The following is a 14,339-nucleotide window of genomic DNA, read 5'->3' on the forward strand; positions in this document are numbered from 1 at the left end:
TTTTCTAACAACACTGCGATGATTCTCACTTCGAATATGAGATATCATATTCTTCACTGTAACGTTACACTCTGCACATAGCTTATCGGCCCGATTAATTTTGTCTATTTTAGGTGCATTCATCTGCGATACAGTTGGTTGTTCTTGTTGTTTTTGTTGATTAGTATGTGGTGACAATTGGTGAAATTTTAATTGACTGGCATCGCCAAACAATTGTCCACAATCTTTACAATGCAATTTTACGTGTTTAAAAAATTCGCGTTTAACATTGAAAGAATTTCCACAATAATTACAAATATGGGGAGCCATTTTTATAGCAATTAGAATTTTGGAATGCGATGTTGAATAATCCGTGACTTGTTAAGTACTGATGATGTTCTCAACAATTCCCATCAATATATAATTATTTGGATGAATCAAAGTATTGATTGTATTCCAGAATCAAAATCCGCCCTCAACCATACCACATCACACTTGACCCCCTATCCCCCCACCACCTGATGGTCAACATAAACACATGCATTGCAGACTCAAACTGGGTAATACCCACAAAGGGCAAGATTTCCTACGAACAAAGAAATATTCTTGTAGCAATGAATACTGCAGATTTGTTTACATTTGTCTAAATGTAAACAAATTGCCTAAATGCTCGGTGACAAAAAATCAAATTTTTGGTCAATGTATCGATCACCAGTACGCTAACATGGAATATAACAAAGGAGAGAATTTGTACAAATCATTTCATGGTCACTTAATGTTTATTCTTGGGTTTTTGTTGCAATATGAGAAACTCTGACATTCATCTCAACTCATAGTGGAGTTATGAAATTCAAAAGACGAACGAACCTGACCATCATCAATAATTTCACAAACTTGTGAAATTAATTGGGTATACATTGAATCTTATTTAAGATTATTTGCTTTTTATACGAAAACTGTAGTATGCTAAAACATGAATTTCACAATATTGTGAAATTAATTGGGCATACATATGTTAAGTTATGAACATGATTGAACATGCTCACAGAGAGACTGGCGGACGGACGGAAAAATCCACTTTGATTACGATCATGATTCGACATGCTTACGGACAGACATATATTGAAATGTATTTTGTTTACATTAGCGATCAAATGTGGTTCTCTCTCAACTTCTCGGTCTGGCTCCCTCCCACACATATACAGGATAAATGTGTTTCTCTCCTGAAATCAAGGTCTGGCTCCCTCCCACACATATACAGGTTAAATGTGTTTCTCTCCTGAAATCAAGGTCTGGCTCCCTCCCACACATATACAGGTTAAATGTGGCTCTCTAGATATCCTCCACTAAATCATTTGTTTGACTCCAACTGACTCGCACAGTGGTTCAAATCGACAAAAATTTCATCTTTTAGCTGGTCTTTATCCTAACTATCTGGAGATACATACATGTAAATGGGTAAATGTATAACCGTCTATTAGTTTACTCTCTCTCTCTCTCTCTCTCTTATTTTAGTTTTCACATATGTTCTCTAATGCCATACATTTGTTTGAATAAAACTCTCTCGCACAATAGGTCTGTTCGGGTAAGAATTGCTTCTTAGGGCTGGTCTTTATCCTAACTCTCACATTGGGGACCCCATATTTCATGATTCAACGTAATATTTTTTAATTTAAGCGGTAAATGTGGCAACCCTAATATTTTTGGAGGTAATATTTTTAAGACACCCTAATATTTTGTATATATTTATGCTATGTTTACATTTAAGATCTCTCCAAATACTCTCTCGATCTAGTGATCTCTCTCTCTTGTTCTCTCTCTCTCTCACACACACACACTCTCTCTCTCTCACACACACACACACACACACACTCTCTCTCTCTCACACACACACACACTCTCTCTCTCACACACACACACACAGCCTGCACAGTGGGCCGAATAGGCAAAAAAGGCGCTTTTGTGGTCTGGAATGCCCATTACCCCTCTACTAACTTCTAGTAATATCGATATTTACATTACATGGCTATCAGCGGGCGCCATGAAGACACCATTCCAAGTACAGATATCTAAAGCGCAACAAATTGTTACTAAGAAGATACCAGCAGACATGATAAGATCAAGAATATTTGTTATGGAGTATCAGAACACAAATCCTCAAAGTACTACGAACCATGAAATCAAGGTTGATATAAAACCCGTAGACAATACGCCATTACGTTGCAGTCTTACAAAGGATTTTGCCCATATTTTGACCAGTAAAGAATTTAGCGATGTAACTGTTGTTGCACCATATGGTGCTAAATTTAAAGTCCACAAGTTAATATTATGTGCCCGCAGTCAAGTGTTTGCTGCTATGTTTCGCAATGACTCGCAAGAAAGTAAAACAAATCTTATACGGATTGATGATATGGATGCTGAAGTAATTGAAGAAATGTTAAAATTTATGTACACGTGTGGGAATATACCGGAAAAAATGGCAGCAGAACTTTTTATTGCTGCTAACAAATACTCGCTTTTGGATTTGCAAACACTGTGTGAAGATATTTTAATTGAAACAATGGAGGTTGCTACAGTTGCTGATATCCTTTTGTTGGCCGATCGTCACGCTAATGAACGACTCAAAACTACGGCAGTTCAGTTTATAGTAAACAATATTAAAACCGTAAAATCAACGGAATGTTTGAAAAAACTACATAAAACTGATCATGAATTGTGCTTTTATGTTTTGGAAAAAACCATCGAGGAACGTTTGTAGTTGTATAAGTAATTGTAATGCTTAGCACGCATGTGCGCTGAATATTTTCCCTTTACTTATTTGAACCAACAAAAATATCAATCTTTATGAATTCATTTTTATGTGTTTTTTTAACTGTTTCGTGAACTATTTTAGACAATATTTATGTTTAAACAAACAATTAAAAAAGGTATGAACCAAAATAATATTATTCTCCCTTAAAAATTCTCTTTTTTATAAATAAATAAAACATAATTCATAAAAATCACCGAATCCAAAAATGAGAAGTAGCAGCTGGGGGGGCTTCGTCCACATTTTTATGCAGGGTATAATTTATGGTCTTTTCCAGAGCTGCAAGAATCTACTAATTTTTTCTATTTTTTTAATAACGTAAAAAATTGTTATCGTTGTAAAAATTAATAGCTTCTTGCAGGGTTGTTATAACAAAAGCAAATCAATACTATTAGGGGGTTATTTGAGCTTTGGGTAAGTAGAAACTAGCAGTATATTTCCTGTAATCTGTTTGGCTAATGTATTGATTTTGTTAAATTTCTGCCTGAGTTTTTGCAACTTTTGCCATTTGTTTGTTCCGGCCGTTTTAGGGGAAAGTAATTTTTAACAATCCGCTCTTTTTCTAGCATTACCATACGTAATACAATGAATATGCAGAATATTTGGTGATAGTACGCCAAATTTTTATACATTTCAGCTTTGCAAATTGTTAAATTCCGTTAAATCTTTTTAGCAGAAGTTTCAAGGCGCATTCACGTTGCCTAGACAACACAAGTAACTCATAGATGAGGCCACTATTGCCAGGTGAAAAAATATCATGTGTGTGTGAGAAAAGACTTGCTTTAATTTTTGTAATGTCACCTACCGATTAAAAACATTTTTTTAAAATATGTATATAATAACAGAGTTTAATTTACTAACGTTCAATTCAATAAGTTTATTATGTCGCCTGATTACCTAGCTGACATAACATAATTTCTGACATAATAATAATAAAAGAATAAAGAAGGCCGAGCAAATTTCCAACTGGGTTGCCCTTTTCTTTTTTATTCTTTTATCAGAAGCAAGCAGGCGAGGTAGCTTATGTACCCAGGCCTTTAACTTGGTCTGTTCCTTTACTTTTGAAAATGGTAAAACCGGCAATATTAGAAGTTGTACGCTTTTCGAGTAAAAAGTGGTAAAACTTGAAGATTCTTGCAAGTAAAGGAACAGAGCTACTATTTTAACATTTTACCCCTAATTAGAACAGCTGTTTCTGCCGTTACTTGCAAACAAAAGGCAATCATTCATGTTGGCAGCACGAATAACGACAATTTGTGAAGAATTGATTGGTGGTTAATTGCCAGCTGGGAAAATATTGGATGACGAAGAGGATAAACTCCCTTGACAATGGAGTAGAAGTCTTTGAATTAATTCCGTTAATATAAAATTGCCAAGGTTTTTAAACATCTGTTGTAAAACGGTAAAGCTATTCACCTTTCATTGATGACATATTAAAGAGAGGGCGTCCACGATAGAGCTGGCAAAAAATCGATGGCACTATCGATAATATCGATTATTATTTAAAAATGCAATATCGATAGATAGTTTTGCCTATCGATATTATCGAAATAAAAACCCCTAACCTGAAATCCATTGAAATAAATAGAAATTTCGCTGCTTTTCGGTTATATGTGTGTAAGAAAGTAAGTCCGTAGTCACACGTACACATTTTTCGGTAAAATAAAATGCATTTTTTACATTTTTTATAAAATAAAATCTGTTGTTTATTCTCCTTTACATTTCTGTGAACTACTTTTGCATAATTTCAAGAAAATCATTGACATTTCCTCCATTTTCATCTCCAAATTAAGGACGATGACAACTTAACGATAATATCGATAGCAATCGATATTTTAAAACATTATATCGAAAATATCTAATGTTGGGAATATCGATGGTTTGCCAGCTCTAGTCCACGATCTTGACATTGAATGAGAGTGAGAACAATTTACATTGAAACTCCCAGATGTTTTATCAATCAAAACATGAGCTGTTGAGGAGTTCAACCACAACTAGAACAGGTGTCAATTGCCGATTTAAAACAAATATTATAAAATTAAATAACACAATATATTATCCCCTTAAAAACTTAAAGAAATCTATTAAAAATGAAAACAATCAATTTAAATGAAATCAAAGATCAACAAATGCTAGCAAAGAATTGGTTGGATTCATACGATACAATATTTACGGATTGTGATTGTAAGTAAAAAGGGTTGCCAAACCGTGATAAAATGGATATTAATTAAAAGAAGGATATTAAATAAAAATCTCTGCTCTATTTCAGCCTCTATTTGGCAGGATGACGAAGCTATTGCTGGAGCCCCAGAAACCATTAATGCCATGCAGGATATGGGCAAACAGGTGTACTTTGTTACAAATAACTGTACCAAAACCAGTGCCCAGTTGTGTGAAAAAGGGGCAAAGTTGGGTTTTTCGATTAAAAAAGAACAAATTATTGCACCCAACTATTGCATAGCCGAATATTTGAAATTGCATTTAAAGCCCGAAGAGAAGGTGTATATTGTTGGTTGTCCTGCCATGGGCGAAGAATTGGATTCTGTGAATATACAACATTTTGGTGTGGGTGAAGATATTGTGGAGCCTAACTGGGTTTCGATATTACCACAGGTTGACCGACAAGCAAAGACCGAAAAGATTGGTGCTGTTCTTGTGGGATTCGATGAACATTTTAGTTATAATAAAATGATTAAGGCTTCCAACTTTTTGGGACAAAATGAAAAGTGTATCTTTTTGGCAACAAATGCTGATGCAGTTTCCAAATTCCCGAAATTTAGTATACCCGGAACGGGAGCAATCTTAAGGGGTATTGAGGCATGTGTGGGTCGCGAGGCAAAAGTTGTGGGCAAACCAAATCCTTTGTTTTGTGCACATTTGTTGGAAGCGGGGAAAGTTGATCCCAAGAGGACCCTTATGATTGGAGATTGGTATGTTAGATGGATTTTGAGAATAATTAACGCAATATTAATGATTTACTTTTTATGTTAGCTACAAAGCTGATGTCTTGTTTGGTAAAAATTGTGGTTTCTCTACCCTCTTGGTGGGTACTGGGCGCTACAAATGGTCTGATGTTGAAAAATTGCATAGGGAAGGTTTAAAGGATTACATACCAGACTTTTATGCTGCTTCTGTTGCGGATTTAAGAGCGTACCTGTAAAGCGGCTGATAGACTAGATTTCAAAACAAAAACAACACTTGTTAATTGTACAATAGCTGATTTTATTTGTTATTATATGTTAACAATTTTTTCTTACTTAATTTTAATTTATTTTCCGTTAAAATCAAGTTTGGGACTTTGAAGTGAAAGTTCATTATATCTACAGAATAACGTTAAGTTACCGTTGTTAGTGTGAATATTTATAGAATGAATTCTATTTAAACAAATTATGTCGCCAACGAAATTCCCATCTTAATCTAAAGATAATAGATTTATTTTTATATTTGCAATAAAATTATTTACTTAATCTTAAATTAATTTAGATTCTATGCAAAATCATATCTTGTGCTAAATTGGATAGCTTCCAACCTATCATATCATATCTTCTCCATGGTTATACAACGTACACTTTTTCTGATAAGAACTAAGCTAAGCAAATGTTGAAGAAAATTATCTTCAAAATAGAGTGTGTCTCTATATGGATCTAAATACAGGTTTATTAATTGTGAACCCAAACTACCTACAACAAACGACCTAAAAGTTTTGCAACCACTTGGAACTCTAAATACTCAAATTTATTAAAATTCCCAATATTTTGAGGTTATGTAAAATGGGACTTCATAAATCCTTGGGACTATGGTGTTAATATTTTGTAAGCTAGTTTTGTATACACCGAGTTCTTAAAATAATATATTTTACCCAAATCTGTAAAAAATGATTGCTTACATCTGCTAAATATTTATATTTTTAGGTTATGTCGGTGAAGTTAGTAATGATGGACATTTTAGGATAGCAAATTTTGTATCTACTGAGAACCCAAAAATTGCCTGCTATTTATAGCTCTGTTCCTTTACGTCCAAGAATCTTCAAGTTCTACCACTTTTTACTCGAAAAGGGCTCCTTTACTTCAGACACCATACAATTTATATGGCAGCAGTTTACAACTTTTACTAATATTGCCGGTTTTATCATTTTCAAAAGTAAAGGAACAGGCCCTATGTTTATACAATCATACTTCTTTCCCTATTGGAAATTCAAAAAATTCGCATGAAATGTTTTCCCCAGTTTTAAGTTTTTCTTTTAATTCAATTTTTTTTATGCAAAAAGTGTTTGGTAATTTAGTCAGAATAAATCATAGCTCAAATTATTGTAAGCAGAGGCGAAGTTATTTCAAATTTAAGATAATAACTTTTGAGTTGAACTGAATGATCCAATTTAACACGTTTCTTAATCGGTTTACTTTTCCTCTCTGTATTCACTCCTCCGCAAATTGTTCCCTACTTTGAATTTTTAATTTCCAATTATTTATTATTATTATTTCCATGTTCTGTACGGAAAAGTGTTATACAACACATTTCCTTAACGGAAAAGTGTTATAAAAAACATCTACTTTACGGAAAAGTGTTATACAGCACATAAAAATACTACCAAAAGTTGGGAACATTTTTACGGTAACTCACGAGAAGAAACTTTTTTAATGAAGTGCTGTTTGAGTACTTGTCGAAATCACAACTGGTGATGGGAAGACAATATAAGAAGAACCCCTTTAGCAGATGAAGCAAAAACATTTCAGCTTGGATTAAATGAAGAGCAGACGAAACAAACTCAGTTGCGATTGAATTTAATGAAGAAATTTCATATTTACACAAACAATTATTTTTATTATTTTGATATAGTTTGCAATGGCTTGCATTTTTATTGCATCTTTGAACTGCATAAAAACACATTCCGAAGAGTGCCTTTAAATTCAATCCAAAGCACTGCATCAAAAGACGTGCTTTGGATGCAAATTGTACTGCATCCTATTATACCCTAAAGGGTCAGTTAATATACGATTCCAAAGGAATAGTTTAAATGCAGTGCTTAAGGGTTAGTTGAGATGCGGTGCTAATGGAGTGCATCTTTCAGTAGTCACGCTCTTGTAAAAATGTATAATTTGATGCCAGAGATGGTCTGTATGACGATTTTTTAGGTTTTCGACTGTAAGAAAGTTGTAAACGTCGAAAACGTCATATACCCGTAGAAAACGTATAAAAAGTAGTAAATGTCATAAACCTCAAAAAATTTATGTTACCATCATATTTTTCACTTAATATTAATTCTGCAAGCCTGTCTTTGTCATCGAAGAGAGTCCGTACCCTTTTTGAAAATAACAGCATATTTTTATTAATATTTTAATTTTTAAAATAACTGAAATAATTGAACAATAAATTGGATTACGCACTTAGTACGCCATCTAAAATATATTCCGAACACTACCACTACTTTACGAAGATTCAAAGAATTTGCGAGTGAAGTAATAAACAAACATATGTATAATGCCCATATAATATAAAAAATATATAAAATGAACATTTTAGAGTGAAATCTTTTTATGCCTGTTTTGTAATAAAATAGGATCTCAAAAAATAATAAAATGAGTTTTATTATTATGGAAAAACATCGATTTTTAGGATATAAAATTCGTTTGTTTATTCTGTCAAAAACCTTGTTTGTTTGGCTAGGTTTACGACGTTTCCGACGTATGTAATATACGTCAGAAATGTATGTCATATACGTCATCATTGTAGACAGGCCATCTCTGTTTGATGCACTTTCAGATCACTTGTACACATGATTTAACTGCATCTTTGGAGGCAAACATTTAGCTGGGAGTCTAACGAACGAACTGCATTTTTCATAATGCCATGTTCACGTTGTTCGCTCTCATAATTACGTACACAAATTAACCCGCTCATACGACATGGTACACAATTCATAGCAACATGATTCATATTTTCATACTTTTTATTTACTGATTTTAACTAGGCGTTTACACCAGACAGTTTGTCTTCAAATACAACTCTGATTTACAAACACATACATACATTTGTCGTTTGTCTCCCAGCTGTCCATAATTTTTTCACAGACAGAAAGGAAGACAAATTTTTGGCATTTTTGTAAAAATAAGTGAGATGATTGAAATGTGTTAAAAACAAAAGAACATGAACAAAAACAAAATATGTGAACGGAAAACAAAAAGAAGTCGATGATTTTCATTCAAAATGTTACAACTGCTTTTGCAGTTGTCGGGACGCCTACGTCACACAGGCAAGTTGTGGGATTTTGACAATCAATACATGAAGTCAACTGTCCTGTCATTTGTAAACGCAGGGTAAAGCCTTTACCTAATTAACTGCGTGTTGCGTGTGCGTTCAAAAAAACAAAAACAAAATACATGTATTTGTTTTTGTTGTCAATTTGAAATACATGTATTTTGTTTTTGTATTTTTGAACGGACACGCAACACGCAGTTAATTAGGTAAAGGCTTAAAGAAAGTTTCAGCCAAGGCACATTTATAGAAGGTAGAAGTGTATTTTTACTTTTTTTTTTTGTAAATTTGGTTTTCAAAATGTAATAGGGTCTACTCGTGAAATCTGAAACTTCGAAATTTGCTACCATAAAATACTTCTTTTCATCATAAACGTGTAATAAAAATTACATACGTGAGTTCTGAATGCGTTATATTTACATTTGATTCAAATTTGTTTATTTTAGATGATTTTCAAAATGTATTTATATTTTTCACGAAAAAAAATTTGGAACGACCCTATTATTCAATATTTATCTTTGACAATTAATTTTCAATAACATCAATGTTGTTTTTGTAAATTTGTTAGTTGTTGTAGTTCATGCATATACCTTCTATAAATTTGCCTTGGTTTCAGCAAAAAGACGATTGAAATTAATTGACGCGAACCGAAACAAGTAAAAAAGTATCAGTCGGTTTTGCCGACAGAGATATACCCTCAGCCTGTGCAAATTGAAACAACACAAAATGTTGGTCGTATGACGACAAAAATGTTGATTAAGATTAAAGTTAAACAATTTTGCGGAAAAGGTACTTAAAGGAATGGACCGACATAGACCATGGGGATGCCATAGGGGCTGTTTTCTCAAGAAGTATGGACTTGCCCCTGAAACAACTTTTACCATCGTAATTGAGGCAGCGAATGTAAGTTGCCTCAACAAAAATCAAAGCGATTCAATAGCAGGTCTTAAAGTGAACTTATCCAAAATTTTGTGTAGGAGGTACGGGATGGAGTGGACAAATGTAGTCCATATTCGAACCTGATCTATATCTGGTAGATATTATGAGAATGTGTAAAGTATGGACCAAATCGGTCACTCCCATCAAGAGTTATCGTGTGCACAAATTTTCTGAATATTTTTGAACATCTGTGGGGTAGGTACCTGAAGGAGGAAGGAGGACCGATATTGCTTATCTACGAACTTAAACTAAGTTTGAAAACAATATTAGGAAGGCCATATCGGCATATCCGTTCGAGAATTATCTTGCGCTTCCACCCATAAACATGGTGTCATAGGGTTTGTTTTTCAACTTTCAGGCTTTTTTTTAGGAAGTATGGACTTGCCCCTGAGGAAACTTGTACCTTCGTATAGGGGACAGTGAGGCGATTCGAGAGCAGGTCCTAAACTGAACTTTTCCGAAATTTTGTGTGGGAGGTACTCGAAGGAGTTTACCGATTGAGTCCATATTGGAACCTCATCTAAGTCTGGTAGAAATTTCATAATGTGCAAAGTATGGACCAAATCGGTTACTCCCTTCAAGAGTTATCGTACGCACAAATTTTCCGAACATTTTCGAACTTTTGTGGGGGAGGTACCGGAAGGAGTGGACCGATATAATCCATCTTTTATCTTGAACTAAGTTTGGACAAAATATTACGAAAGCCAAATTTTGGACCGAATCGGCAGATCCGTTCGAGAGTTATCTTGCGCTTCCACCCATAAACATGGTGTCATAGGGTTTGTTTTTCAACTTTCAGGCTTTTTTTTAGGAAGTATGGAGTTGCCCCTGAGGAAACTTGTACCTTCGTATAGGGGACAGTGAATACAAGATGCTACAACAAAAAGCAAGGCGATTCGAGAGCAGGTCCTAAACTGAACTTTTCCGAAATTTTGTGTGGGAGGTACTCGAAGGAGTTTACCGATTGAGTCCATATTGGAACCTCATCTAAGTCTGGTAGAAATTTCATAATGTGCAAAGTATGGACCAAATCGGTTACTCCCTTCAAAAGTTATCGTACGCACAAATTTTCCGAACATTTTCGAACTTTTGTGGGGGAGGTACCGGAAGGAGTGGACCGATATAATCCATCTTTTATCTTGAACTAAGTTTGGACAAAATATTACGAAAGCCAAATTTTGGACCGAATCGGCAGATCCGTTCGAGAGTTATCTTGCGCTCCAACCAGTACACACGGTGTCATAGGGTTTTTTGTAACTTTCAGGCTATTTTCTCAGGAAGTATGGACTTGCCCCTAATGAAACTTACAGCGTCGTATAGAGGACAGCGAATACAACTTGCGTAAATAAAAATCAAAGCTATTCGAGACCAGGTCCTAAACTGAACTTTTCCGAAATTTTGTGTGGGAGGTACCCGAAGGAGTGGACCGATTGAGTCCATATTGGAACCTAATCTTAGTTTGGTAGAAATTACACGATGTGTAAAGTATGGGCCAAATCGGTTATTCCCTACAAGAGTTATGGTGCGCACAAGTTTTGCGACAATTTTTTAAACACTTGGGGGGGAGGTACCTGAAGGAGTGGACCTATATGGCCCATCTTCGAACTTAAATCGAATCTGGACAAAATATTTCGATATCCAAAATTTGAACCGAATCGATTGATCCGTTCGAGAGTTATCGTGCGCACTAGCCAGCCAGACAGACGGACGGACATTGCTAGATCTACTCAAAATTGTCTGAAACGGATATCGTACAAACATACTTGGGGTCTAAAACCATTATTTCGATGAGGCACATTTTTGGTCGTATCAAAGTGTAAATACCCTCTTTAGCCTAAAGGCTGAGGGTATAAATATATTTGTCCTTTTTTCAGATATCTATTTTATACTAAATTATATTATTTTCATTCAAGTTTTCTATTTTCTTTTCTTACAATTTTGGTGTTTTCAGTAAATTTTTAAATTTTTCTATTAACGAGAGAGAGACCTGCCAAATTTTTTTTGGTATACAGACAAATCGTGATACAATTGCTCTGTTCCAGAACCTGCAAGAAGATAATTGGTCTGTTCCAGAACTGCAAGAATCTACTAATTTTTCATAAAGGAAAAAATGTTATCGTAGTAAAAATTAGTAGCTTATTGCAGGTTCTGGAACAGAGCAACTATTTTTTACTACTATAGCATGTTTTCCTTTATGTTATCGAAAAAAATAGTAAAAATTAGTAGATTCTTGCAGTACTGGAACAGATCAAATAAGAAGGTAGCAGCAACTGCCGTTTTTGGTAACATAAGATGTCAAAATTTGACATAAATTCAATGCAATTGACACATTATGTTACCATCAGCTGGGCTGATAATGCTACCTTCTTATTGTATCATGAGACAAATCTAGAAACAATTTGATTTTTGTTTCTAGATTTGAACGCGAATTTGAAACGATGGACAAGAAATACAACTGCAATGAAAGTGAAGACAAATTTGCGTGTATACTAGTCGTTAAACCGTTTACTTTTCATTCTTGTTTTGCCGTTTTTCTAAAAATGTTTGGGTTTTTAATAAATTTTAAATGTTTTTATTTTCCCTGTCATAATTATTTATTTCGATAAATTCCCTCATTTGTTAGAGATGGGACATATTTTATCGTGTTTTGGAGAGTAATTTAAATTGAACAATGTACTAAAATCGTTGTTCATTCTCAACAATTTGTATGGGAAATGAAGTAATTATATCGTTATTTGGGTTCGAACAACGAATAGAGGGCGAATTAGCCTTAGTATGAACAAGGCATAACTCTGTTGGACTATATCGAAAGATGTTGCGAAATCATAACTCCAATTGCACAACTTCCATTTTTACTGCGAAATTATACATGTTTTATAAAACATGTTAAATGTAAAATGCGTAAAGCCCCGGCGAAATAAATTTCATGAAATTATGCTCTCCTAGGTCGAGTTCCATACTAAAGTAATTTTATTAATTTGCTGTAGTGGGTAACTCGATTTAAGTGTCCCTATAAAAAGGGGAAAGTTTTTAATGCAAGTTTCAACGTGTTGTGCTTGGTTTACATTTACGAAATCCACTCGATTTCAAAAGTCAATTCCATTTTATTTTTCATTCGTTTTCTGTTGTTTTCTTTATTTATATCGCGTACAAACAAAACAGCTGTTTACCTTTGGTTGTACAGACGAGAATAGAGCGCGTTCTATTCGAAAAATATACATATGCATGGACATAACACTTTGATGCATTGAAATTTCTGTATGGTTCACACCATGTGTACAAAATTCAGATTTGTAATAAGTGACAGATGGTATGCACAAATATGTAAAATACATGCCGTGTAGAACACACTTAAGAGAAATTTCATTGAAATTTTGACATGAAAGTAAAAGAAAATGTAAAATAAAACGTTTTGTTTGTTTTATACGAATATTGCAAAAAAGCAAAATTGCAGAAAACGTGAAACCGTGTACACTAGTTTCTTGAAATTATAGCTTTGTTTCCGTACTTTTTAATAGTAAAACTCGTAAAAGAGAGAAATAGAGAAAAATTGTTGTCACACAAAAGTTTTTTCAAAAAGTTCGGGAACGCAAAAATGGAAAAAACGTCAAAAAAGCTGGAACAAATGTCAAAGTCGGCATACCAGCCAATCAGACGCCGGCATCCATGTTACTATTTTTTACACGCTCAAATTTGTCGAGTAAAAAGTTTTTAAAGAGAGCGTCATTCAGCGCCATTTTTGTTTAAAGAGAAGTGAACATTTTACAACTTTTTTGTGTACGGGAACGCTTTTTCGAGTAAAATGTGTAAAAGTCGTAAAAATTGTAAAAACTTTTTAGTTCTGGAACACAGCTTATGTGTTTTTCCCAAAAATTCAAATTTTCATGTCAAAATATCATTGAAATTTCTCTAGTGTGATCCATGGTAGAACAAATATATGGTAAAGTGAATACTACAACAAATACAACTCAACAACAACAACATATAAATTTGTTAAGTCTTTCTGCGAAATAGTTTCTTTTTTTGGAATAATATATTTTTCCTCAAAAAATATATATCCCTAAATATAAAATAAATATATAAAATGTCCTATGGAGTTTGACACTAACGTTACAACCCAGTTCAGTCAGCTGAGTTTTACTGTTACCTTTTATTGTTCTACCCATGGTACAATAAATCTTAGGTAGGCCACAGCTAACAGCTGATTACAATTTTTTTTGTTATGGCTTAATCTGTCAAAACCGTGTTGACATGCAGAGTTGATATTTATTATTGATCAAAAAATACAACTCTGTTATGTTTTCATTTCAACATTTCGTTCTTCTTCTTCTTTGTATACTCATCCGTTATCATTCATCAA

At 33.9% G+C, this 14,339-nt stretch overlaps 2 protein-coding genes across 2 annotated transcripts; both read left to right on the forward strand.

Moving 5' to 3' along the window:
• Window positions 1-1,951: 1,951 nt before the first annotated feature.
• Window positions 1,952-2,737, forward strand: LOC141403249 (speckle-type POZ protein-like). The gene has a single exon (XM_073985434.1). The coding sequence runs from the start codon at window positions 1,952-1,954 to the stop codon at window positions 2,735-2,737; it is 786 nt and encodes a 261-aa protein (XP_073841535.1).
• A 1,972-nt stretch (window positions 2,738-4,709) lies between these two features.
• Window positions 4,710-8,365, forward strand: LOC141401354 (glycerol-3-phosphate phosphatase-like). The gene is made up of 3 exons (XM_073981515.1): window positions 4,710-4,972; window positions 5,058-5,718; window positions 5,780-8,365. Exons 1-3 carry the CDS (start codon window positions 4,879-4,881, stop codon window positions 5,946-5,948), a joined length of 924 nt encoding a protein of 307 aa, XP_073837616.1. The 5' UTR covers window positions 4,710-4,878; the 3' UTR covers window positions 5,949-8,365.
• Window positions 8,366-14,339: the final 5,974 nt, after the last annotated feature.

Source organism: Musca autumnalis, unplaced genomic scaffold (genome assembly GCF_047663935.1).
Source record: "Musca autumnalis isolate F117 unplaced genomic scaffold, ASM4766393v1 scaffold_4, whole genome shotgun sequence".
Taxonomy (NCBI): Eukaryota; Metazoa; Arthropoda; class Insecta; order Diptera; family Muscidae; genus Musca; species Musca autumnalis.

Excerpts from the sequence above, each read along its gene's own strand:
- LOC141401354 (XM_073981515.1), top strand. The coding sequence starts at position 4,879 with ATGAAAACAATCAATTTAAATGAAATCAAAGATCAACAAATGCTAGCA. Across the intron at positions 4,973-5,057 it reads AATATTTACGGATTGTGATT|CCTCTATTTGGCAGGATGAC; the intron begins GTAAGTAAAAAG and ends GCTCTATTTCAG. Across the intron at positions 5,719-5,779 it reads ACCCTTATGATTGGAGATTG|CTACAAAGCTGATGTCTTGT; the intron begins GTATGTTAGATG and ends TTTTTATGTTAG.
- LOC141403249 (XM_073985434.1), top strand. The coding sequence starts at position 1,952 with ATGCCCATTACCCCTCTACTAACTTCTAGTAATATCGATATTTACATT.